This window comes from Vanacampus margaritifer, chromosome 17 (assembly GCF_051991255.1).
Source record: "Vanacampus margaritifer isolate UIUO_Vmar chromosome 17, RoL_Vmar_1.0, whole genome shotgun sequence".
NCBI classification, from domain to species: domain Eukaryota; kingdom Metazoa; phylum Chordata; class Actinopteri; order Syngnathiformes; family Syngnathidae; genus Vanacampus; species Vanacampus margaritifer.
This window is the reverse complement of record NC_135448.1, coordinates 20,415,700-20,438,257: the sequence shown is the minus strand read 5'-3', so window position 1 is coordinate 20,438,257 and position 22,558 is coordinate 20,415,700. Positions and strand designations below refer to the sequence as shown.

Sequence of the window (22,558 nt, the reverse complement as noted above, 5' to 3'; positions counted from 1 at the left end):
TGAAATCATGGCTTTAGGGGTGGGGGTGCGAGCACCGGAAAACGACGCTGATGTGTGAAACTCGGAAGTCCGTGAAATCCACCCCATTCGAACATTTTACGGTAGAAAAATGTCTTGTCGAGGCTGCGTGAGCTGCAGGCCAAACTAACGAGGGTGCTTTTTCGTTTCCCGCCCTGTGTTCAATAAATGAACACATGGGAGGTCAGATGAAGGCGGCAACACTGCCGCCTCGTGGACAGAGGAGGAAGGGGCTTTTAGCTTTCAGCCATCTTACGCTGCCACTTTTGCTGGCAACGTGTTGCTGTTGTTTTTGCGTGCTGAAAACACAGTTATTAGTGCGTGTTTCACACTTGGATTCCTGTATGGAGTCATGAGAGCTTGGCTAAGAGCAAACTTGACCATTTGCATCAAGCATTCAGAGCAGCTTATCGTTACAATATTGTGAATTGTTTGTCACTCACAAATGTTCGGCTTACGTTTCACAGCGAGGGCTTTGCTTCCACTTGCTTGTTGAGGCTCTCACAACATGACGCAGACGAATCTTTGCGTGGACCCGCAGATCTACCTGATAAGAGAACAATTCATTCTTTTTCTCAGTGTGTGCTGTCCTCGCTCCGAAGCTTCGAGATTTCACCAGCTAGACAGCGAGTTAACGACCTTCCAAATAACCAGACTTTGTTTTCCTTTTGGGCTGTTTATTTGAACAATGGCCTCTGACCATTACCCTCTTTAGGTCGTCGTAAAAGGACAATTCTTGTCCAGAGCAACAACGAAACAGGATCCAACAGTTCGCGTAGCACATAAACGAGTCGGCGTTGCCACATTGCAATTCTCTCTTCTCACCAAAACAATGAACAAAGCAACCCCTGGAGGGCGCTCTAAGGTTGCACAAACTCAAACGGTGAACTTCTGAAGGGCAAGAATACTTAGCGATGAAATGAAAGACTTCTTGGTACAACTACGTCATACATACACGGCGGAGTTTCTGCGGTTGACAGTAACGTGAAAAGGCAGCAGACAATTCATTCAATGTATTAAGTTAGCCGGCTTTAATAGCCTAAATGGCAACCTAAGATGGCCGCCAGTGGCTTCACTTCTAACGGCGAGTAAGCGGCATTGAGAGTCCATGCATGTCAATATCTTTTTGTATGCTTTATTGAACAAATTGCACATTTAACATTAAATATTGCAAAAGTCATCACAATAGTGCAAAAATTCAACAAAAATGTCGGAGATATTTACAGCACCTTGCAATCAATCAATCATATCCAGAGTGTGTGAATATCTCGAAACAGCGTTTCGAGTAAATGCGCGAGCGCGACGATCCACAAACGCACATTCGACAACTCACAAGCATAATTGAATATTGCAAATGATCAAATTAAGAAAGAAAGACAACTCGCAAATATGTTTGTGGATCTGAAAGACAGGTGAAAATCACGGATGTATCAGTCAAAAACAGGTGAAAATGACAATTGTCTCCCCATACTATCGGTCAATTTTGAACAAACTCCTTCCTTCAGATTTAACTTTAAACTTTGCGGCTTCCATCTTAAGACGTTGCCCACGAGAAGCTTTTCATTTGCTCAAACTGTTGCCGCGGTGACAGCAAACGAGAAAAGTCCTTTTCGCTGGAGCGCAGATGCTCAAAGTCAAGTCAAGTTGATTTCTATAAGCCTTCATCACACGAAAGGACTTCACGTGCCCGCAGGTGACAAATAGCAACGACATCCCCTAATCGAACCGCAAGAGGGCAAGTTAACACTCAAAAGACGAAGGGCTTTCAAAAATATCGCACCTTCCGTCAAAGCCCAATTCAAAACAAGTTCACATATTACACTTTTTAGTTGATATTTTTGTATTAGTGGGCAACAAAATAAAAGAGTGTAATTTAGTACTGCAGTTTTCTTTGACTAAAACTACAGTATATGATAAGAACTGACACTTTAGTCAAAACGTACTAAGACTAAATAACAATTTACTGTTACAATTAACACTGATGAGTGGACACATATTTGCAGCTGGGTAGATATGTTTATTACCCAATAATTCGAACTAAAAGTAGGAGTTGTCGTGACGTCACCGCTCTCATCTTACTTATCAAATTTTGTCAGGCCGATGACAATTCCGCTTCGACGCTTACCTTCAAAACAAAAGCTTGGCCATTCGCTCGACATTTGCTCGAGAACGTTTTGAAAACAAAGCACATTCGACACATTTGAGTAAAAATAGACAAACATGTACCCATAAACAGAAGACGCGTTGTAATACAGCAGAGCGACATGTTAGTTTGTAAAAGATTTTACTTGGAAAAGGTCAAAACGGACATGAGCGTTTGCCGTTGCTGTCATTCAAAATGTACATGCGCACATTGGCTTCGCCACCGAAAGCGGGATTTTGTTTGGTTTTGTCTTCCCTACAAATTGTCGCCGTTGCCAACGCGACAAAAACATAAGATGAGAGTCGGGACCGCAGCCGGTGGCCGCTTTGGTCAGATGGACTCTTCGTCGTCGGCCGAAAGGCGGAAGGGTTTGGGCCAGCGAGACTGACGCCCAAGCGCGGAGGCGACGCGGCCAGCTAGCCGAGGCCGCTAGCTAGCAGCTGCTTGCTAACACGTAGCTGCCAACCGAGCAGCGTCGAGCTCGCTGCAGGTAAACAACATCAGCAAGCGGAAACTTCGACGCCAGCTCGTGAAGCCAAAGTGCTTGAGCGCGAGCGGAAGTGGATTTGTTTCGGCTCGACTCGTTGCGATGGTCCCCACTCAACTTCCGGTTCATCGAGACCAAGTTGATCCATGAAGCTTGAGTGTTTTTTTGGACACGTGCGATGAAATCCTGACAGCCAGCCCGTGACCCGACGCGAAAGTCCGAACCCTGCATCGGTTGTGATGATGCCACAGCGAGGCGTCCGCAACTGAAGCAGCTCTACGCCCAAAAGTTGTCATGGCGAGCCGCAGGAAGTCCAGCACGCCGTGTATGCTTCCGCCGCACTCGGACCAGGACGGGCCGGAAGTGGATGTGGACGCGGACCGCTCCGAGGACGACAGCTTGTCCGAGCCGTCGTCGGGAGGCTACGAGTGCAAGTACTGCAGCTTCACGACCAAAACGCTCAAGTTGTTCGCGGTGCACGTGGACTCGGAGCATCCCGACGTGGGCACGAGCACGTCGGAGCGCACCAGGAGGTACGTACGCCCCGCCCACATGTGGCAAAAGTACGCACGACAAAAAGAGCTTAACAATAGACAATGTGTATTTGAAAACAAAGATGAACAAATCCAAACGTTTTCACTGCAAATCAGTATCACTTCCAAATGTTACTTTTGGCTTCAAATGCCAAGATCAAACGACACGACTGTTTTTGTCAGATTACTCGATAAAAGGCCAACAATTCTTGTACGGTTGCACCTGTCTGGCCATTATGGAGGACCAAAAGTGCCAACATTAAATAAATCAATACATCATCAAATAATTAAATATGTGTCATGAAATAATTACGTGTCATTTATTATTTAAATATGGAATTAAATAAACCAGTAATTAAATGTGTTGTTCATTCATTAAATTACTTACACACACACACATATATATATATATATATATAATTATTTCTGTATTTATTTATTTCATGGTCCGGTATTGCACACTGAATGAATTTATTTTATCTGTCACACTCGCCCATTAAAGTTAGTGGGCGGGGCTAAAGCCTGATTCACTCAAATCTTGCTAAATGGACTGCTTTTGGTCCTCCACATCCTATGAGATATCCAGGGGAGAAATAAATATATGAAAAATATTTTTTTTAAAGAAGGAGCTATCACGTGCTGGTCAGTGTGTGATTGACGTTTCGCTCCCTCTCGCTATTGGTCAATGCTGCAAGAGGACGACGGCGGAAGTATGTCACATTGTGCGAGCAAAAATGTGCACATGCTAGACTTTCGTGGTGAACCGTCCGAGATGACATGCGACCAATCGTTGAACGTGTCTCATTACACGGACGACGCTACGTCAAGACAACTCAAAATCGTTCACCACTTGCCCCGTTTGTCGGCGACACGTCGGGCGGAACATTTTCTCGTAGTCTGACCAAGGCAAAGGAAATTGTTGTCTGTCACCGGCACCGTCTCTCGTAGGTTTCCTGTCGACTTCAGGCGCTTTGCTGCTGTAATTCTGCTTGTTGACGTCCTGGCGCTCCATCTGCCCGCGCGCGTGTGCTGTTGTAACGACGCTGCGCTCTCTCTTGCAGTTGTGACGCACTCGTGACACACAACTGGCGCCATCACCCGGGCCAGGCCCAGGACAAGTCGGCGCACACACGCCAGCAGACCGACTCCCGGCACGAGCGAGCGGCCCTCGAGACGGACGACGACGTGTGGCGTGAAGACATCGGTCCTGGCAAGATGCAGGACGGCGGCGGCTCGGAAGACGACGCGTGCCGTAAGGGCATCGCCCTCAGCAAGACGCCCATCATGAGGAACCGGGCGGAACCCAAGAAGTTCACCGCCTCTCACAAGATGGCGGCGGAAGATGTCATCAAGGTGGAGAGCGAGGACGAAATGGACGAGTACAACGAAGCGCCCGCTCTGTCGCCCGCCCCATCGGGGGCCTGGACCGGCGCCGCCGCCCCTCGACTGCTCCCCATATCGGCGCCGCTGCAAATCCAGACGGGGGCGCAGCAGACTTTGCTGATCAACGGCTCCAACGTGCTGCACGTCAAAGGCGGCGGGGGCGGCGCCCTCCCGGCCGAAACCCTGGCCCAGGTTCTGTCGGCGTTGCAGAAGCAGAATCAGAACCAGCTCCTCATCCCCATCAGCAGCATCCCGGCCTACAACACCGCCATGGACAACAATGTCCTCCTGCTGGGTGCCTACAGCAGGTAGGTGGGGTGGGGTGGGGTGGGGTGGGGCGGTCGCATCAGCCCGGCGGTCCCGTTCCAGCGTTGTGACCTGTTGACCCCCGCACGCAGGTTTCCCTACCCGTCACCGTCGGAGATCGTGGCGCTGGCGTCGCAGACAAAGTTCAGCGAGGAGAATGTCAAAGTCTGGTTCTCCGCCCAGAGGCTGAAACACGGCATCAGCTGGACCCCGGACGAGGTCGGTACCGGGATCCCGTCACAACCTGCTGGATCCAATGACCTGTACATTGGGCTTGGTGACAGGAAGTGCAGTGCAACCTGCGTCAGCTGAAGCCATGTTGGAAATACAATTCATACGTTAAAAAGCATTTGAATACGAACAAGTCAAATGTATTTCATCACCAAAATCGAAACAAGTCAACTGAAGATGCAATCAATAAGTTTGATCACGTCCGCGATTGTTGATGTATTGAATTTTTCTGGTCTCGCCAAGAGAAGGCGTTTACGTCCGGAATATTCATCAACATGTGGATGTGTCGTCCTTGTTGCGGCAGGTGGAGGAGGCTCGCAGGAGGAAGTCCAACGGCAGCGTCCAGACGCTCCCTCAGACCATCACCGTCATCCCCGCCAACATGGCCGCCAACATGGCCGCCAACGGCCTGCAGTCCATCTTCCAGACGTGTCAGATCGTGGGCCAGCCGGGGCTGGTCCTGGCGCAGGTGGGCGGCGGAGCGGGCGCCGGCCTTCCCGTGGCGGCCCCCGTCACACTGACCGTCACCGGCGTGGACGCCAAGCGGGCCGAAGCCGGCGAGTCCCGCGCGGAAAAGGCCTCTTCGTCCGCTGCTCTAGACTCCGCCTCCAAACCCAAAAAGTCCAAAGAGCAGCTGGCCGAGCTGAAGGCCAGCTACGGCCGGCGCCAGTTTGCCACCGACGTGGAGATTTCCCGCCTCATGCAGGTCACCGGGCTGTCCAAGCGCGCCATCAAGAAGTGGTTCAGCGACACGCGCTACAACCAGAGGAACTCCAGGGACCTGCACCACGACAGCGGCGACCGGCTCGGCGGGAACGACGGCAAAGACGGTGACGGCGACGACAACTCCGCCTCCGCCATCGTCATCGATTCCAGCGACGACACGGGCGACTCCTCGCCGAGCGCCGGCCAGGGCTCGCCCCGCGGCCCCAGGGACCGCCGCAGCAAAATGCGCCACGCCTTCCCGGACTTCACGCCGCAGAAGTTCAAGGAGAAGACGTCGGGGCAGCTCCTCATCCTGGAGTCCAGCTTCCGCAAATGCGACACGCCGTCCGACGACGAGCTGACGCGCTTGCGGGCGCAGACCAAGCTGACGCGCCGCGAGGTCGACGCCTGGTTCAGCGACAGGCGCAAGGGCGGTGCGCCCAAGGGGGGGAGCGGGGAGGCCGCGCCCCCCGCCGGCCGCAGGATCCTCAAGAAAACTCCGGCGCAGCTGGACATCCTCAAGAAAGCTTTCGTGCGCTCGCGATGGCCGACGGCCGACGAGTACGACAAGATGGCGCAGGACTGCGGCCTGCCTCGGAACTACGTGGTCAACTGGTTTGGAGACACGCGCTATGCCGCCAAGAACAGCAACCTCAAGTGGTTTGACCTCTACCACAGCGGCAAGGTCGGGAGACGGACACGTGCAAGCCGCAACGCGAACAAGCGCCGGACCGACCCGCTTTGCTCTTCTCCGCAGGTGGACCAGACCTCGCTGGACGGAGCCGCCAGGACGCCCAAGAAGTCCAGGAAGCGTTTCCGGGGTTGGTCCAGGAGGACGCGGCGGCCACACGCCGGGAAGCAGGACGCGCTCGCGCCCAGCAAGGTCGGTTGTGTCCACAAACGCAAAGATCTCACAAGAGCCGGCGCACCCTAGTGGAGGGATCGGTAACGGCAAATCCGAGTCAAAATGTTTCCATTTGCGTCACGCAATCTCAACATTTTCTCAACGTTCATTTGTGCTTCTGAAAAATCTGAAAAAAAAAAAGTTTTCCGTGAGAAAAAGGAAACAAAGAAGCACGAACACCACCAAAAGCAACAAGTTTGTTGAACACGCATGCGAAGCCTTCACACAAAAACGTTGACATCCAGCACGCAGGCACAAATCCATTTGGAGGCCGCAACGTCATTTGGCGTGAAGAAGAAGAAGAAGAAGAAGAAACGCGCGTCTCACGCCAACCAAATTCCAACTTTCAAGTCAATCAGGCCTCAACATTTTGTGCGCTTTTTACCAACCGTCGAATCCACGCGTTTGCTTGCTGGCTCTCGTGGCTCGTGTAGTGACGTCTACTCGCCTCTTGGGGAAAAAGACATCAAAATCCTTGTCATGATTCCGGCATTGAGCAACTCAAAATGCATTTTCGTCATCCTAACGGGCTCTTTGCACAAATCCACCACTTGCTCAACTCCTTCATTTCCTGTCTTTCATGATTGGACAAACGGATGAATCCAGGTGCGTCTGGCCATTGTCGTCGTGGTTACCGAGGTCAGACACACCTGGATTCATCGGTTTGTCCAATCTTGAAAGACAGGAAATGAAGGCGTTCAGGAAGTGTTGGATTTGTGCAACGAGCCCGTTGACCTCAAAGTTGAGTCTGCTTTCGTGTCAGTGGCGAGAAAGAAAAACATGTTTTGATACAGACAACGCAAACTTGCCATTTCAACTTTATCCATTTTCCCCCCGGAATTTTTGAGAGGGTGGACTCACTTTTGTTGCCGGCGCTTTAGACATGCTTAGTTGGCGTTGCCGTCTGTGGAGGGAGCGTCAAGTTCTAGCAAAGGGACGTTTGTTGTCCCACAAAAAGAAAGAAAGGAGCAAATCATTGTCCAAAAACGTCAGCAGGGGTCTGTTTGCTCTTGTGAGGTCCTCCACTTCATACAAGTTGAACACGATTGTTTGTGTGGATGCGCAGGCCAAGAGCGGGAAGGCGTTCCTCAGGGCCTACTTCCTCCAGCAGCGAGTTCTGAGCGAGGAGCACCTGGACGACTTGGCGGCCAAGTCGGACATGAGCGAGCAACAAATCCGGGAATGGTTCTCCGAGGTGGGATTCCGGCTGGCCGAGGGGAAGGAGCCCTTCAGCGACCACGAACAGGAAGTGGAGCAGGAAGAGCAGGAAGTGGAAGCGGCCAGTGAAGACGACGCGGAGGCCAACGACGGCCAAGACCAAAAGGAGGACATGATCCAGGAAGCATCTCCTGGCGCCAACCAATCCGAGTGTCAAACGTGAGACGACACCCCCCCCCCCTCCCTTTCAAAATAAGAGGCAGGACTCGTGGCTGCTTCGCCAACATGGCTGAAGGACGCATCGTTTGTTTTGGGAAGAACATTCCGGACAGCTTATGGTGGCGGGATTGTTCCCGAGCTTCTCTGTTTTTCAACATTCAGTCCACGTTGAATGAACAACACTTCAAATATTGCTCCCATTTATGGGCGGGGCTTTTATTGTGAAAGGAAGTCCACTCTGTGCCATCGTATCCCAAGTCAACTTGCACTTACGTCAAGATGGACAAAAGTTTGCCCTCACCATCGGGCCTCCACTCCAGCAACCGTGACAGACAACTTTATTGACAAGACAGTGGCCAATGTGGGAAAAGCACTTCCTGTGCCACATTTTTTCATTTTGGTCTCGTTCATTCAAAAGACCCTTTTGAAAGGTTTTCTATGATGTCACCCTCGCACCTCTGTCGTTGGAACATGCGAATAGCATGAGAATATCACCCCCCCACCCCAAAAAAAAAAAAACACACTCAGACAATGTCATGAGGTAAAGACAAGAAGAATGCGACGGTGCCCTCAACACGTCGCTGGAACAAAAAGCACTTGAGATGCCAGCTTTTCATTTTCTTTTTCTGCACGCACTTCCTGTTTCCTGAAGCCATTTTTAGCACGTATCTATTTATTCTCCTTCTTGGCTTTGACCACTTCCTCGTGGAAAATAAAAAATTGGAAATAACATGTCGTCTTCTTTGCTGTTTTGACAAACTCATGTTTGACCGTCACCAGGTTAGGGTTCGATGAAGGCCACCGCACAGCCAAGCTAGCCAAAGTCGCTGACGTCGTTCACCTGCTGCCATTCAAATTTGGACCGTCAGCAAAAGTCATTTGGCAGGCAGAAGGCCCGTGCCGCCGCATCGGCAGATCAGAACAGGTGTGGCAGCGGCTACAGGTTTGAAGACGCCGCCGTCGTACAAAGCGTATACGCCGTCGACATGTTGCGGCTGTCACGTTGCCGTTTGATGTATAGCGTCGGCATTAACCTGCATTAACTCAGCCGGCGTCTGCCGCTCTTCAAAGCGCCGTTTGCGTCTGTCACTTCCCACTAAGCGTTTGTCGTCTGCTGACGTTCCCCAAGCGCCGAGACGACTCCCGGAGGAGCCTGCCTGGGCCTCACGCGCCCCCTACCCATCGGGCTTGCCGGGGCCCGGCCAGCGGGCGGGGCCCAGCGGGCGGGGCCCAGTGGGCGGGGCCCTCGGGGATGACCTGGAGCCAACTTGCACCCTATCATGATGAAGGCCGTGACGCATACGTGCCGCCGTCCAGCCTGCGTGCTGGAGGACGCCACTTACAAGGCGGTGCGACGGACCTTTGGCCGGCTCCCGAGGCCAAACGGAGAAAAGGCGCTTTTGCTGGCGAGACGCTTTGCTTTTGCCGCGACGTGTTTCAACAGCAAGTTGAAACGGCGGCTGATGAAAGCGCCAGCCACGCGCCGCCATCCTGACAGGAAGCGTGATCACAAACGGCGGCCAACCTCGCGGGGACGCCGAGCGTGACTCTCACTTGAAAAGCAGACAAATCAAGTCGGCGCCATCAAAGCGCTCGCGTGACAAACTCGTCAACGTGAACTCGTCTGCCGGGAACCAAAGTCACCTTCAACTTTTCTCGCCTTTGATCGCCATGCTAACGTTTCGTCTTGGCGTCTCCTTTTGTTCCCGACGCGCTCGCCGCCTTTTCGGAAAAGACAACGCCAGACGCTAACATGCTAGCAGCCGCTCGTGTGATCAATACAGAAGTTCAACAATCAATCAAAGCCGTCCTGACGCACGCACGCGGCAAGTAAAAGACGTTGGGCCCCGAAACGATGCGGATTCTTGGGAGGCCAATGCACATTTACATATTTGGCAGGAAAATGTACAATTAGCAATTTGTCAAAAAAAAATTAAAAATACAGTTGATAAAATATGGAGCCAAAACACTGACGATAAGATTTGGTATTGGATTTTTTTTGTGTCATTGTTGAAAAAGGTTGTGTTGAAAAATAAAATAGACATTAAAATTTTCTTTAAGCATATTTTTTTTTGTATTGTGTCTTTCTCAATGCCAATCTGCAGATTTTTTTTACACTCCCTCTTTTTCCTCCTCCCGAGTGTCAGGTTTTCAGTTTCAACTCTCTGGTTTTCATTTTTTCATTGGCATTGAAAAAGACAATACAAATATGCTTAAAGAAAATGTAAGTTTTGTCTGTTTTATTTTCCAATACAACCTTTTGCAACGCCAATACTTGTTTCAATGTCAATGCAGCTTTTCCCACAATGACACCCCCCGAAATAGCAAATCTTTTTGTCAGTGTTGTGGCTCCATAATAAAACAGAAACTTTTGTGGTCCCGATGCATTCAGGCCGAACATTTGATGTTTTCCAGTTGGTATTTGTTGGATTTGAGAAAATGGCGGACATACTGGCCTCCAGCGCCACTCGCTGCTGATGGTGAGAAGCTGGCAAAGCAAAATCTTGGGCCGCAGCAACAGAACAACACGCCAATCCGTCGTGGAGGCCATGGCATCAGCGGCTCAGCAACCGTGCTCCCTCTAGTGGACAAACGTTGCATGCACATCATTCTGGGGGAAACTCAGCTGCATTTTTTGTTTCATGACGAATTTGGAAGAGATCACCGTTTTGGCTGCTTCATATCGTCCCATAAAAGTGCCTCAAAGATAGCAAGCACAAGATGGCGGTGTAAAAAGCGTTTTATTGGAGGACGACACAAACGTACGGCAAAAGTGACGCCTGAGACAAAAAGGTTGGCTAATGGAAGCAGCAGCGTGTGCGCGCGTGTGTGCGTGCGAGGGAAGGTCTGGCCCGGTCCAAATGTTAGCTGATTGCAATCAGATGCTAATGAATTAGCATCAACATTCATGCCGTGCCATCACAAGTCATGACGACACGCCATTGGAAGCGAGCGAGCGCACTTCCACATTCATCAAGTCAAAGGACACAAAAGTAGTGACGCGACGCAGTCATGTCGCCATTTTGTCTTTTCGAACGTTGCCCTGAATAACTTCAACTCCATTTGCCGTATTAGCAGCAGCGCTGCTTCTGATGGGCGAGATTTTTGCCGGCGCCGTTCGCAGCTGACTTTTGGGCGAGAGGCCGGGTACGCCCACGACTGGTCGCCAGCCAATCACACAGTGCAAACTGACAAACAACTTTTTGTGTTTTGCATCACTGAGCTCAACAGATTGTGACGTCTTGAGGTTCGTCCGATTGCTCCCGTCCACAATTTTGCAGGCAGCTTTTGGGGACAAGATTTGATGAAAAGACAAACAAGTTCATCCGTCGGCGAGTTTAGTTTTGTCATCTTTCGCCGTTTGTCTTGGAATACTCAATAAAGGTTTGAATTTTGTTGCCCGTCTTGGCCTTCCGCATGATGCGTGCGCATTGAGCTAGCAAACGCTTCCCTATCCAACAAACGTTTCCAGCGAGGCAGAACAGACGACGTCAGGCTGCTGAAGCGGTATCGCTGTCGGGGTATCGGCGCATTTGCACCATTGCCAGTGCACGCGTTGAGTATCGGCGCATCCCTGCACAAAAATACACACCGTGCGTGCGTGTCTGTGTGCTGGAAGCGGAAGGACTAATTTGGGTGCGTTCTGGTCCAGTTGTGTTCCAAGACAAACGCACTCGCGTGTTAGCAAAGTGGAGCGTGTACACGTGACATGTTTGTGGCGTGTTACATGCACGTCGCGCAAGACCAAAGGAAGCTGGCCGGCTCAAATGTGACGACTGAACAGCACTTCAAACAAAATTGCTTTTTTTTTGGGATGATCCCTCCCCCACCACCCGGCAGGCTATAAGCCCCTCCCCCACTTCCCTCCTCAGCAGGGGAGTGGCGGGCGCAAGTCCAGGAAACGCTCACATCAACAACTCACTCAAGTATTGCCAACACGCCATTCTTTTGTTTTCAAGCAGATCATTTGAAAACTAAAGAATCTCTCTCTCTCTCTCTCACACACGCTAAGAACAAAAGTTCCTAACTGGTCTTTTGTCTGAATTTTTTTTCTATATCTGCATGTGACTACGAAGAGACAAAAATATGCAAAAATTGGACTTTGGCAAAAACTGAAGTTAGGCAGTTTTGTTCTTAGCGTGTCGACGCACGCACACACACTATGTACACGCTGACAAACGTGCGCACACTCACATGCACGTGAGAGTGGGTGTGGCTAAAGCTAAAGCTACTTACAGCAAGGAGGTTAGGGGGCAGTGCCAAAAGTGTGTTGTAGTTCAGTCCCCATGGCGACCCCCCCCCCCCCAAAAAAAAAAAAGAAGGAAAAAAGAGAAAGAAAAAGTCCCAAAGTCAACATAAGCACATTGGGAATAAAAAATGGCTGCCAGCCCCGCCCACGCTGACAAAAAATGGAGACCCAACCTGAGCGATTGCGATAGCGCACGTTAGCCGCAGCAGCTAACTGTAGCAATGGTTTAGGGGACACGCCTCCTGTCTATCGGAGACGGGTGACGGCAGCCAATCACAGCGTGGCGTCGTCCTCCGCGTGTCCAGCGGGAGATGAAAAGATGATTGGTGTTATTCGCACCTGGAAAACACACACACACAAAACAGATTGTCACAATGTACACCTGGATAAAAGATAGAGGAGCGCGGGGGGGGGGGGGGGGGGGGGGGGGTCTTTTTTGTTGGCCATCATTCCCCCTCCTCCGCTTCTCTCCAACTGATGATGTCGACAGCTGCCACCGTTTTCAATCGTTTGTCAACGTGACGCTTTCATGGCTTCGGCACCGCAGGGGGGCGCCGCCAAGACCCGCCGCCGCTATTTTGGGCACAAACGCGGATCCACTTTGTGTGAGAGTGGAGCAAAATGATCCAAATATTGCACGCAGACCGCACACGCCCGCCAAGCAATGGTTCAAAGGCCACTGGCACAAACCATTTGGGTGTGGGGCCCTTCAAAATCAAAGATTGAGGACAAAAAAATGCAGCGGACGCGCCAGGATGCCGACCGCATGTGGTCGGAACGCCAGTTGAGGAGATTTGATGGCGAAAGTCGTGCAGATGTTGGTAAGCGAGCGGCGGTCAACTTCAATCGGGACGAGTGTCGGACGTTCTGATTAGCCGAGCAAACGTAGAGGTAGAAAGATTTTGCAGGAATATTCCTCATTTCAGAAATGCATATTTGCAAATGACTTATCTGGCGAGAAACTAAACTGTGTTTCGAAAAATGAACAAATGATTGCTTAGCATTTCTTGCGCTAATCTGGAGTCCAAATTCAGAGATGGCTCGCGCACGCTGCGATGCGTCAATGCGAAGTAAGGTCGTCACAGGGCGGCCATCTTGGGTGGGACTGGGCCGCTCCAGCGTCCACAGCATTTAAAGTCATGGCACTTTGAAAGGGTCCCGTCGGCGGCGGTGTTGTTTCGGGCCTCTTGGCGCCGCGATAAGCCACGTCGGACGCAAAGCCAACCGTGAGCTTGGACTCATCAAGTTTAGCCACATTAGCGAACCCGCCGCAGCTGCTAAGTAGCAAAACGCTGTGCGCCAAGCAAAGGGCCGGGTGATGCGGAATTTCTCACCCTGAACGGTGCACACGCAAGGCAACTAAATGACTTTGATACAAGAAAAGGCGAACGAATGATGGAAAACAGGTGACCGTCAAAGAGGCAGAGCTTCACTGTAACGTTGCAAATCATTTGTCAAGACGTGAAGGGTCGCGAAGAGGCGTATACCGTACACTATACGTTACCTGCCAGCCAGACGGTCTTGTAGCTCGTCATGCTGCGGCGCGCTCAGGCCGCTGGCATGCTGTTCCATCAGCCAGCCCAGCTCCGCCTCCAGAACCTTGGCTCCTCCTTCCTGGCAGCTGGAAGCAGCACTTTTGTCCGGGAGCCCCGCAGCCCCTCCACTGTGGGAAAAGTCCGCGTGCAGTGTTGAACGGCTATCGCAGAACCAGCGCGCCAGGTCCACGCGGGCCAGTCCGGGCCACACCTCCGACGGAGTCGTCCCTTCGCTTTGAGCAAAATGGTCCTTGGGCAGCGCGGCCACCGCCGAGCAAGAATTTGGAACGAAGCGGGGCGGAGGCACGGAGCCACTTTTACGATCCTGCGCAGCAAAACTTAGCTTGTGAATCCCCTTGAGGAGCGCCGTCGCGTCTTTGTCCGTCTCCGTCCTCTTTGTGCCCATCGAGTTGAGGAGGGCGAGTTCCAGGTTGTCCCGGAGCGCCCGGCGCTCGGCAAACCAGCCGCTGATTTCCCGGTGGGACAGACCGGTGGCAAGCGCCAGAAGGTCCACGTCGCCGTGAGAGAGGAAGCTGTTCCTCAGGAAATGCTCCTCCAGAATCTTCAGCTGCTCCGCCGTCTTGCCCTTCATTCGTTCCAGCAGCGGGAAGTGAGTCAGCACCGAGGACTTCTGCCGGGAATCTACAAGCGGAAGCTTGCCGCCCCCCGTTTGGGCCAAGCCGTTGTTGTGCGTGGGTGTCGGCACGTCGCTCGAACACTTGGAGGACGTCGCGGACGTCCCGCGGCCAAAGCCCATGGCGTGCAAAGCGACCTCCTCCTCGTCCACATTCTGCGGTTCTGGTCTTGGAATGCCGGCGGGGACTTTAGCCGCAGTGTGGGCGGACTGGATGATGGGGGGCCTCCGCACTTGAGGGGTGACGAGTGAAGGTGGATTCGGGAAGGTCACATTAGCGGCCGGCAGAGTGTCAGCAAGCTTGTCTTTGGAAAGGTGGGGCGGAAGCAACGAGCTTTGAAATGGCGGGGCAAAGATGGGCGGCGGCGCAATTGTTGGCCTCGTTAAGGACTCGGGAAAGACGATGGATGAGAGTGACACCGCCGGTTTGGTTTTGGCGTTTCCTGACAAAGAGAGAAGCTTCGAAGACGATGATGATGATGGTGGTGATGTCATCAAAGGCACAACAGCGGGCGACGTCTTCATCTCGCTTGTGAAGGGCGCAACTCCTGCCGGCGGAGCCATCGGATGGTTGTCTTTTTGAGAGGGCGCCAGAAAGCCCTTTTCTTTGGGGTCTCCTTGACTAGGGGCGACTGCCATGACGGGTCTCTTGGACTCGGGACCACAGTGGGCCATCAGAGACCGTTTCAGCGCATGGCTGGCGCTGGCGGCGACTCCAGCAGGAACGTTGCTGGCGAACGGGACCGTGCCGGAACTTGAGACGGCTGTACGCAAAGGATGCTGTGCGGGGGCCTGCCGGGGGGCCGCGGCGGACGTGGGAGAGGCGAGACTGGTAGACGGGGCTGTGAAGGTGTGATGGGCCGCAGGGATGGAACCGTTGAACATCTTCTTCCTGGCCTCTTCCACCTCTTCCGGGGACCAAGTGATTCCCTGCTTGAGCCGCTGGGTGGTGAACCAAACTTTGATTTGCTGCTCCGGGTGCTTGGAGGCGGCCGTCAGCCAGGACAACTCGGCGTGCGTCGGGTAGGGGAACTTGTTAAAGGAGGTGATCAGAGTCAGGTTGCGGTCCAAGGACGGGTTGTATTTGCTGCTGTTCAGAGGAACGGCTATTTTGGGTTGGCAGTTGTAGTTGGGCGGGCGCTGGAGCACGGGGGTGACGTGGGGCAGGTCCCGGAGGACGGAGGAGGGCTCGGGAATGATGACGGTGCCGTTGACATGGAGTGCCGCCATGGGATCCTTCTGGATGGAGACCGGGCCGCCCCTGTGGAGACCCTCCAGGGCGTCTGGCGACTTCACTGCGGCAGCTAAGCAGGGCGGGAAGACGGAAGCGTCACTTCCAGATGGTTCTTCAGGATGGGGACGGCCCTCAAATGGGATCGTCTGCTCCAAGATGGTCTGATTGTTCTTCTTGATCCTCTTGAATTTGAAGTTGTTCTCGTCGGGATGAAGGTTCTTGTTGTGCTCTGTGAGAAGCTCAAACTTTTTGGTGTTGAAGTCGCAAACGGCGCAGTGATACATCGGATTAAGAATCACGTTGGGGTGGCAAGAGTCCACGTGGGCTTTGAAGTCTTTAAGGTTGGAACACCAGAATGGGCAACATTTGCACACGTAGTCTTTGGACTCTCTCTTGGTAGCCTCCGGGTCAGGTTGAGACGGCAATTCGTTTTCCTGCTTGTCTTCTTCACCTGACTGCTTTTTTTCTAACGTCTCAGGGTGGAAATGTTCCTGGTCCGGACCTTCCGCATTCTGATGGCTTGCCTCGCAGGGCTCAGACCGGCCCATCTGATTGTCTTCGGACATTTCCATGTCCAAAAATTCCGCATCCAGTGTCTCCTCGGGGTCACTCGGTCCGATGGCCGGCACCATGCAGGGGTTCGAGGACTTCCTGCGAGCGGGCATAACGACCTTCAATGAGGCCGGGCTGACGTCAGCGGGGCGTTGGCTTGGAGCGCTTCTCGTGGACCGCGTTGGCCCGGCCGGGGCCAGTGCAAGAAAGAAGGCGAGTGTGTTGGGGTGCCGACCCGGGCGCCGCTTGGCATTGGCACCGGTGGTGGAATGTCAGCTGACCGGGACTTTGTGAGGGGTCATTCCAGACCTGCGCGAGACAAAGAGAGATCGTCAGAGACCAAATGCCAACAAGGCCAAGCTCGTTTTTGGAATGGGCCTCTTTGGTGTCTCCAAGGAGATCGCTGACTTGAACCGGGCCGTTATATTGTTCCGACTTTTCTCTCACTCCTATTTGGCTTTCTTTCTCTATGACACCGCGTACATTTAGTTGGAAGCAGTTCAAACTCTGGCCGAGCGTTGCACGGGATGGCGGTACCAGTACCGTACCTTGACGTTTTGCCGTCAAAAAGGGTTGGGTATCATTTTTTCTTGATACCGCTACTATCTCTGTTTGCAAGGCAGGTACACACACGCGCATGGCCGCCTGTCTATGTGGAAAATGCCTTCAGTAAGACACGCCTCTTTCAGCGGCGGTGCGAGAAGGCGCAGGAAGGTGGCGTGACGCACTGAAGCGGCGCATGACGCGCTCATGAAGGCTCCACGGGAGCGCGCAAGCAGAGTGGAAGCCACGCCGCAGCATTGGCGTGGCCGACGCAGCTTTTCAATAATCACGTGTGGTTTTCGCTTTTAGAAACGTTTTGTAACAAGAGCAAATGTTTTTCGCGGAGAAGCAGAAGAAAAAGCAGCAATCATTCCTGCAGTGGACTCGAGGTGCGTTCAATGAACAGGCACACGGTAGGAAATCACAGTTTTGCATAGAAAAAGCTCAGACGACCGACACAGGTTGGGACGCATTTTTGACACTTCCCTTCAAAATAAGAGTGTGAATTATTTTGTTCCCACTTTGTGGTATTTGAAGACGCATTTGACGAAATTGGGAACGAAATGGAGAAGAGCGGCGACACGCACGCACGCACGCTCAAGGTTACATTGAGTGCTGATTTCTTGCCAATATTTCTAACGGATGACATCAAATGCAGTCAAACTTCAACAATATGGCATGAAATGTATAAATATACATCCCAATATGTGGAATTATTAATACATAAAAAATCTGAATTTGAAGTTCTTTTGTCAGTTTTAATGTTGCTGCTTCTGCTGACGTTTTAGAGTTCGGTCAAGGTTCCGTTGCAGTAGCGAGCTATTTGCTGCAGGTACGGTATCAAAGTCAAAATGTTGCTATGGTGACAACACTACTGTGGGCGGCCACTTTGCCACACCGCATGTGGGTCGCTGCCCAAGACAGTAGAAGACTAGAAAGCATTTTGGACAGATTAGACCTTCGTCCGCATGATGAGCTCCACAGCCGCGTACTCCATCTTTCAGACATCCGCGAACAATCGGAAGTCTTCCGATTGTTCGCGTGGCTACAAGCTTCATTCCTCGCATCATCTTGACAAGTTCAGCACCCTGCTTTCTCCTGGCCCGCCCGTTGGAGCCCAACGGGAATCTTCCGTCACGCCGCCGTTCACCGCTTTTGACTTCCAAATTCAAAACTATTGTCGCCACTCGCTCAAGAAAGACCGCCTTCGCTTTTGGTTGGTTCTTCAGAATCTTGCAAGCGGTTTTGTTACGCCGGACCTGGCGAGGTGCAACCCATGGGCCACGTCCGGCCCGGCGGCAGTCTCGGACCGACAACATTTGACACGTTGACATCGTCTTTCCGTAGTTCTCTTGCCACGAGAAAAAAAAAAACAAAGAAAAGAAAAAAGTTCTCCTCCCACGTCAAAATATTCGGCACATTCCAGAAACCTTGGGAAGCCTTTCCAAATGATTCCTACATTTAAATGAAACTTTTTTTTCCACACAGCATTGCTGGTGTCGGCCGGCAACCTTTCATCTCCAAAACCATCATTTTTCAGAAAACAAAAATAAATCAATAAAAGCCATCTTTGTCCCAACGGATATTTTCACCATCGACAAAAGGGAGCATGCTTTATATTCCTACTTTATATTCATCAATTATTTGGAAAATAAAAAGTGGAGAGTGACCAAAAGTATCCAAGTTGCACACAAATGTGATGATGATTCCTAATCGCGATTGGCAAACTGAAGTTGACCTCCAGAAAGGCGACCTCAAGTCAAGCCAGCCAATCAGCATCGGGACATCATCACATGATTGACAGTCGTTTGCTCGAAGAGGGCGGCGGCCTGTCAGCTGGGAGGATGATTTGAAGAGGAGGAAGATGAGAAGAGGAAGATGATGAGTCTTCTACCCCCCCTCCAAAAAACGTCCTTTGATCATTTGGGCTCTTAACAAACTTGATTAGGTTTCATTTGCATGACTTCACATGATGAAGAACACGCCTGTGTGTGTGTGTGATGTTATTTGGGGTTGGGGGGGGGGGCTGTGTTGATGTTACCGTAGCAACAGCAGCAGAAGAGACACAATGTGGCATCACACAATGCTAAGCAACACGCACGCACGAACGCACAGGAAGTGATTGGCCCTCAGCAAACAGGAAGTGATGAGCGACAAACTGATTGGACCTTCCTTCATGCAGCAGAAAGATTCTGTTGCTGGCAGGAACCACGGAAAAAAAAATCTATTTAATGATGAAAAGAGGATGATTAAATTCATTAAACGCACGCCTGCCCTCTCCCAGTAGTGCAGTTTGGGTTGTTTCCATGGCAACGGGCCGAGTCTCATGGCGACGGCGTGACGGGAAAGCAAAGATTTAGCGGCGCAACGTGACTTTCAACACACGCTGGCGTCGACTTTAATGACACCAGCGCCACAGACTTTGGGGCCCCAATATTGAACTGCCATGCTGGGGTGAAGCAGGGTGGGGCGGGGGCCGGGGGGCGGGGCCACACATTTGACCCATCACAAAAAATAGAATTAAGACTGAGCAATGCGGACGATCACAACTACGATCAATAAAGCTTCCCTAGAAATTGTTTGCTCCACTTTCGGATAAGTGCTTTGCTTCTCAATGACTTTTTGTTAAGCGCAACTAACCAAACGCCCCCCCCCCCCCGCCCCCCACCCCCCCTGGAGCTTCTACTCTTTGTGCACAATTTGACAATGTCAGCAAATGCCACCTACAGGAGTGGACGTGCAACTACACTTTATTAGAGTAAGGCACACAAAAAAACCACGTTTCCTGGTCGCCTTTCGTCTCAGGTGACATTCCGTGCTGGTTTCCATGGCAACCCGCCTTAGCAACAGACGCAGGCTGCCCGGGCCCAGCGGAGATCGGGTCCAAGCAAGCGAGACCTGCCCTCCCCAAGACAGCTTAAACATGCGCAGGCATGTTGCTGTGTGAAAGGCGTCCGGCGGCCATCTTGTGGGACTGCTGCTTATTTGGAGTTTCTTGGCTCCCTTTGGGCGCTTTTGTTCAAACGAGTTGATCTGGAAACAGCGGCAGGCAGCTGGCCAACGCTTGGATGTTTGTGCTCAACATGCCGGTCACATGATGTTTGTTTGCTTAGAGGGGGCGTGGCCAAGACAGCTGCCGGGAGCTGTGGTGCGATTGGCGGCGATTGGCCAAACAGTGACCCGTCCTTTTCGTGAAGGCAATTCGCCCGTCTTTCAACCATCCTAGAGCATTTGAAGACCCTTAAAAGAAAAACTTTCAAGCTTCTTCTATTCTTTTGTAATCAACATGTGCTGGTTTCACCCAAAAAGTCATTGCTGACCAAAAAGCGGAGAAAAGAAACATGCCAGGCAGAACAGTGAGTTTGAGGAAAACATTTTCTGCTTTTGTGTCACCTCAAAGTAGGAAAGAAGGAAAATAAGGTGGCAAAGTCATCCTTTACTGACAAACGGCGAGCATCGAGCGAACACGCGGCTCCACTCGGGCGTCTTTGTTGCACACACGGTGCACTTGTGCCACTCGTCCACTAGATGGAGCTCTGAATGCGTTCAAGCCGATCTGCGTCTTTCCTGACCATGCCGTTACGATTCTTGCTGTTACGATTCTTGCTGTTACGATTCTTGCTGTTACGATTCTTGCTGTTACGATTCTTGCTGTTACGATTCGCGTCACCTTAACCCAGTGGACAAAAGAACAAGTCGTGTTTGTTTCCTACTTTTCAAATGAAGTCATATCAGAACCAGCATCTGTCTGCAAAAAAGATCCATGTGGGTTGCCGGGAGGGCGTTGAAGAGAATCTTCTGACTAGATTTAGTCATAACTGTTTTAATTTACTTATTTCCTCAGTAGAACTTTTATCTGTGGATGTGTCTTTTTAAGTGCTGTAAGAATTTCTGCTCATGTCTAAAGGACCTTGTCTGTTTCCACATCAAAGGGCCATTTGTCAATGTGTATTGAATGATGTCTGTCTTAGCTGAGGGCTGGTGGATGGGGGAAGGGGGGGGGGCTTAAGGAGGCGTTGTAATATTTTTTCAAGATAGTATAAGAATGCTGTGAGTCCGCTGAAATGACACAAGCGAGGAGCAGTTGTGCTTTTGTAAACCTGCTGTGTCCAGCATATTCTGCAAAATAAATCCTTCGAAGGTCCTGTTCACCGATCTCCAGTCTGATTCAGAAAATCAACATTACGAACACGCGGAAAACTTAAGGATCGTTTTCCAACAGCGTCAAACATCTGTGCCCGCCCCCAAATTCAAAAATGCCTTCAGATGAGCGCGCCTGAACAAGGAGAAGTGCGATCTGATTGGCCGCCATCCTGATGCACCAGCACGTCACAAGATGAAAGGACGACGTGGCTGCAGAAAAATCGGAGCAAGTTGACATTTCTGCGCGGAGGAAGGAAAAGTTTTTGGCGTCCGACTCTAGCATGTGTGAGACACGCCTGACTCTGCCCACTTGGCCCAAAGATCCAAACAACAAAAATTGGAGCAAAACAAAGGCTGCCTCATCCTTGAACGCCATTCAAGTCCCCCCCCCCTTCGATTTGTTCCGCAAACTGACTACAACATTCTCAACGGCGTGACAAACAATTTACCCTAAAAAAAACACCCGCCCAATTTTGGGTGACGAGCCACGCCTTTCCACACGCTTCCCCACATGGACCCGGTGACGTCACTCCGACCAACGTTGGAGTCCTGCTCGAACCCCGAGAAGACGTTTGGCGGCCACATTTGACACCACAACAAACTCAAAGTTACATTACACAACTTACTTTGGCACTACTGGCTTGCTCGTGGCCGCCACAAGACCAAATGACACACATATGCACAAAAACAGCCAGACACTAATACACAAACAAACACGGATACACAAAAACACACACTTACACAAATGTATACACGACCATGAAAACATACGCACGCATCGACACGACGTCACACATGAACACACAAAATGCCACAAACACATCTAAAAGCACGGAAAGAGACACACGCAGTGTGAGTTTACCTCGGATGACCCCGTGTCTGATGTTAGCTTAGCATTGTCACACGCTGGCGTCCAGCAGGAGAAGAAGAAGGAGCAGGAGGAGCAGAAGGAGAAGCACTCGAGCGAGCCCGCAAGCTCGGCTGGGCAAACAAGCCGACCAGAACCGGAGCGACTAGTCAGAAGCGCTCAAGCTAAACAAGTTAGCCTCCCTACAGAAGCTACGCAGCTAACGGCTAACATTCGGGATGCACTTTCACCAGTGGAGGCAGAGGTCACCAAAGGGGCGGGGGTGCCGACGAAAGTTGGCCCCCGAGAGGAAAAACGGCGGCGTGACGACACAGCAAGTCGCGCTCGCGCTCGCGCTCCAGCTCGCTTCGGCTCCGGCTCCGAAGTCGACCGAACCAGCGGGCGGCCGGGCAGGGGCGGGCAGCGCCGAGCCGGCGGACGAGCGGCGGCGGCGGCGGCGGCTGCCAGCTGCACGCCCACTCGTCAAACTTGACTTTTGCTCCCACGAGTTGTTGGAAATGGCGGCGAGCGGAGGCGCGACAAGTTGCGAGTGTTCTTGCTTCTTACCTGGCGGTGTCGCGTGAAGCCGTCCCGTCTCGCGTGTCGCAGCAAAGGATCCAAGCAGCGAGAGGGAGCGCGCGCGCGCATACACACGCACATTCACACACACACAAAACTCCTCGCGCTGCACGACACGTCACGTGACCTACGACGTCATCACTCATTTGTATTTG

At 51.8% G+C, this 22,558-nt stretch overlaps 3 protein-coding genes across 5 annotated transcripts in view; 1 reads left to right on the top strand and 2 right to left on the bottom strand.

Moving 5' to 3' along the window:
• LOC144036858 (uncharacterized) overlaps nt 1–12,342 on the bottom strand; it is an 18,487-nt gene extending 6,145 nt beyond the window's left edge. The window contains exon 1 of the mRNA XM_077547766.1: nt 12,324–12,342. The gene's annotated coding sequence lies outside the window, so the exon portion shown is untranslated. The remainder of the gene's footprint in view (nt 1–12,323) is intronic.
• LOC144036848 (zinc fingers and homeoboxes protein 1-like) lies at nt 1,923–8,817 on the top strand. The gene is made up of 6 exons (XM_077547750.1): nt 1,923–3,181; nt 4,243–4,872; nt 4,963–5,089; nt 5,406–6,491; nt 6,564–6,689; nt 7,777–8,817. The coding sequence occupies exons 1-6, from the start codon at nt 2,943–2,945 to the stop codon at nt 8,089–8,091; spliced, it is 2,523 nt and encodes an 840-aa protein (XP_077403876.1). The 5' UTR covers nt 1,923–2,942; the 3' UTR covers nt 8,092–8,817.
• LOC144036847 (zinc fingers and homeoboxes protein 2-like) lies at nt 8,789–22,558 on the bottom strand. 3 transcript variants are annotated; one of them, XR_013288741.1, is made up of 4 exons: nt 22,392–22,558; nt 13,841–16,600; nt 12,510–12,675; nt 8,789–10,668 (listed from the first exon to the last, which is right to left on the bottom strand). XR_013288741.1 is itself a non-coding variant. In XM_077547748.1 (3 exons), exons 2-3 carry the CDS (start codon nt 16,402–16,404, stop codon nt 12,666–12,668), a joined length of 2,574 nt encoding a protein of 857 aa, XP_077403874.1. In that variant the 5' UTR covers nt 16,405–16,600; nt 22,392–22,558; the 3' UTR covers nt 10,810–12,665. The 3 variants fall into 3 exon arrangements, 2 of the variants coding, with proteins under 2 accessions (XP_077403874.1, XP_077403875.1); XM_077547748.1 differs by lacking the exon at nt 8,789–10,668 and having other exon boundaries at nt 10,810–12,675; XM_077547749.1 differs by lacking the exons at nt 8,789–10,668; nt 22,392–22,558 and adding an exon at nt 21,840–22,372 and having other exon boundaries at nt 10,810–12,675.

Coding starts and splice junctions, on each gene's coding strand:
- LOC144036847 (XM_077547748.1), bottom strand. CDS start 16,404: ATGCCCGCTCGCAGGAAGTCCTCGAACCCCTGCATGGTGCCGGCCATC.
- LOC144036848 (XM_077547750.1), top strand. CDS start 2,943: ATGGCGAGCCGCAGGAAGTCCAGCACGCCGTGTATGCTTCCGCCGCAC. Junction 3,182..4,242: donor ACGTCGGAGCGCACCAGGAG/GTACGTACGCCC, acceptor TCTCTCTTGCAG/TTGTGACGCACTCGTGACAC. Junction 6,690..7,776: donor ACGCGCTCGCGCCCAGCAAG/GTCGGTTGTGTC, acceptor GTGGATGCGCAG/GCCAAGAGCGGGAAGGCGTT.